General features: G+C 40.3%; 1 protein-coding gene across 1 annotated transcript in view; it reads right to left on the reverse strand.

Moving 5' to 3' along the window:
* The window catches only part of LOC106820706 (protein pellino-like), a 14,570-nt gene that overhangs the window by 9,537 nt on the left and 2,523 nt on the right, over nt 1-2,510 (reverse strand). The window contains 1 exon segment of the mRNA XM_014825217.1: nt 1,038-1,170. Coding sequence (XP_014680703.1) covers nt 1,038-1,170 — 133 coding nt within the window.

The raw sequence follows: 2,510 nt of genomic DNA on the forward strand, positions 1-2,510 counted from the left end.
CAGGCAGGCAGGCAACAGGCAGGCAGACAGGCAGGCATCAGGCAGGCAGGCAGACAAGCAGGCAGGCAGGCAACAGGCAGGCAGGCAGGCAGGCAACAGGCATGCAGGCAGGCAGGCAGGCAACAGGCATGCAGGCAGGCAGGCAGGCAACAGGCATGCAGGCAGGCAGGCAGGCAGGCAACAGGCAGACAGGCAGCAACAAGCTGGCCTGTCAACAGGTATGGCATGCTTCATATCCATTCCGATGATGCCACCTTTTACAAACAACCTAGGTGGTGCTCTCACGTAGTGCTCCTCTGCAGTTGGCAGTTCTCCAAGCCCCCAACTCCAAGGCCACCTCCACACATGACAACAACAACAACAACAACAACAACAACAACAACAACACATGGTTCATACAGGAGGGCTTCAAGGACTTTTCAAGGACATTTTATCGGAAATTCAAGGACATTTTATCGGAAATTCAAGGACATTTTATCAGACATTTTCATTTCATGAACACGGTATCGCAATTCATACACAGAACAAAACATACCTGGATTAATTTAATAATAACCACATTCTTAATCACTGTCACCTCTAAAACCTGGATCACATTAATAAACCCTTCTAAACACTGTCACTTCTACAACATACATTGATTTACTGACTGATTTTACTGACTTACTGTAATTTGTGATCATCATTTAACTGTCTATCGTGTCTATAGCTTTTTAAGCTCATTTAACGCAATTTTTATTGAAGTTTGCACATTATTGATGGTACAAAATTTCTTTTTATTACAGTCAAGGATTCTTTCTACAAATTCAAGAACATTTTCATGAAATTCAAGGACTTTTCAAGGACAAAATAAACATTTACTAAATTCAAGTACTTTTCAAAGACTCCCCTCAAATTCAAGGACTTTTCAAGGACGGTGCGAACCATGCAACAACAACAACAACAACAACAACAACAACAACAACAACAACAACAACAACAACAACAACAACAACAACAACAACAACGATGCCGACGACGTGGTCAGCGGTACATACCCGAGCACGATGAGCTCTCCGTATTTAATCATGCCAGCCTCCTTCGGCGTTCCGTGGTAGCGGTGGTGCTGATGGTGGCCGTCGTGTGAGATCGGTGATATTGGACTGCTTGACGGCAACGACACTCTTCCGTCTGTTAGAACAAACGTATCGTTACACCGTGGAAACAGATTCTACTTGGTAGATCAAACGCAGGACAATTAAATATGGACAGTGATTGGGCCTGCTGCCCTAAACTGCTACCCCTACCTCCCACACACACACGCACGCACGCACGCACGCACGCACGCACACATGAGTAAGACCAATATAGACAGGGAGTCACTGCCACAAACCGGCTAGGCAGCACACTTTTATCGTAATAGTAAGTTAAAGGCTAGCTACTAATCGTAATTGAAATTTTTCTCGAGAAATACTTACTCGTACTTTCCAAGTTCACTATGTGAAAATAAAGTGCCCAAGAATGACATAAAAAATATATTTTTATTTTCTTAAATCCATGGACAACACCTCCCCCGTCTGTCCACATAAATCCATGCTTTCTGAAATTCCTGGGGATAAACCTGGGTTGTAAGTCCTGCTGCCTCCTGGCAGTAGTTTATATACTCGTGTGAAACTCAAGCTGCTTGCAAGGGGTAGGCCGTTCAAACCATCAGCCTTAGAAAGTTCTACACACTAAAGACATTGAGCAAACTTTTGAATCAGACGAGCGTGCATTATATATTCTACTTGAATTGACTACGTCACGAATTTTCTATGGTGTATATTTGAAAAATGTTACTGCCATTTTTTTACATTAAACGTAAGTACTAATGGGACTAAACGTATCGTCAAATTCTTACCTGATAAGATTGTTTCTCAACTACTTAAAAATTTATAAAAATTGGACGATTTGATATTATGATCCTGACATTAATTGCTTGCTATGGGCAATGTATGAGTCACGAGTGTATGTTTACATTAAACAATATAGTAAAATAGGAAGTATAATGCAGCAATTTAACCATAAAAGTGAACAAAATTACTTACATTTTGTGAAAAAGTGGAATTTTTTTTTTTAAATTTTACTATTTACAGTGACGTAATCACTTTAAGCTCGCATGGCTAATAACTAGAATTCATCGACATGCAAGTAGTTTAGAAAATTTATAGCCATGCCACCTTACATCGCACAAGCAATTACAAATGTACATCATTGTCAGATACAATCATTCAACAAGGACTGGACAACGCATGTTGTCTAAAAGCATTAAGAAATCTATCATAAATGCTGTTTTCATTTCTATGTCAAGCTTATTGCCCTGTAATGGCATATTAAAATTCATCCTTTCAGTATGGTACAATGATTCATATCTTAACATTCGACGCAAGCAAGACTCAAGCAATACAACAGGACTCATTATGAAACAAATTTTAAGAGAATGTGAGAGAGAGAGAGAGAGAGAGAGAGAGAGAGAGAGAGAGAGAGAGAGA

Source organism: Priapulus caudatus, unplaced genomic scaffold (assembly GCF_000485595.1).
Source record: "Priapulus caudatus unplaced genomic scaffold, Priapulus_caudatus-5.0.1 Scaffold2, whole genome shotgun sequence".
In the NCBI taxonomy this organism is placed as follows: domain Eukaryota; kingdom Metazoa; phylum Priapulida; class Priapulimorpha; order Priapulimorphida; family Priapulidae; genus Priapulus; species Priapulus caudatus.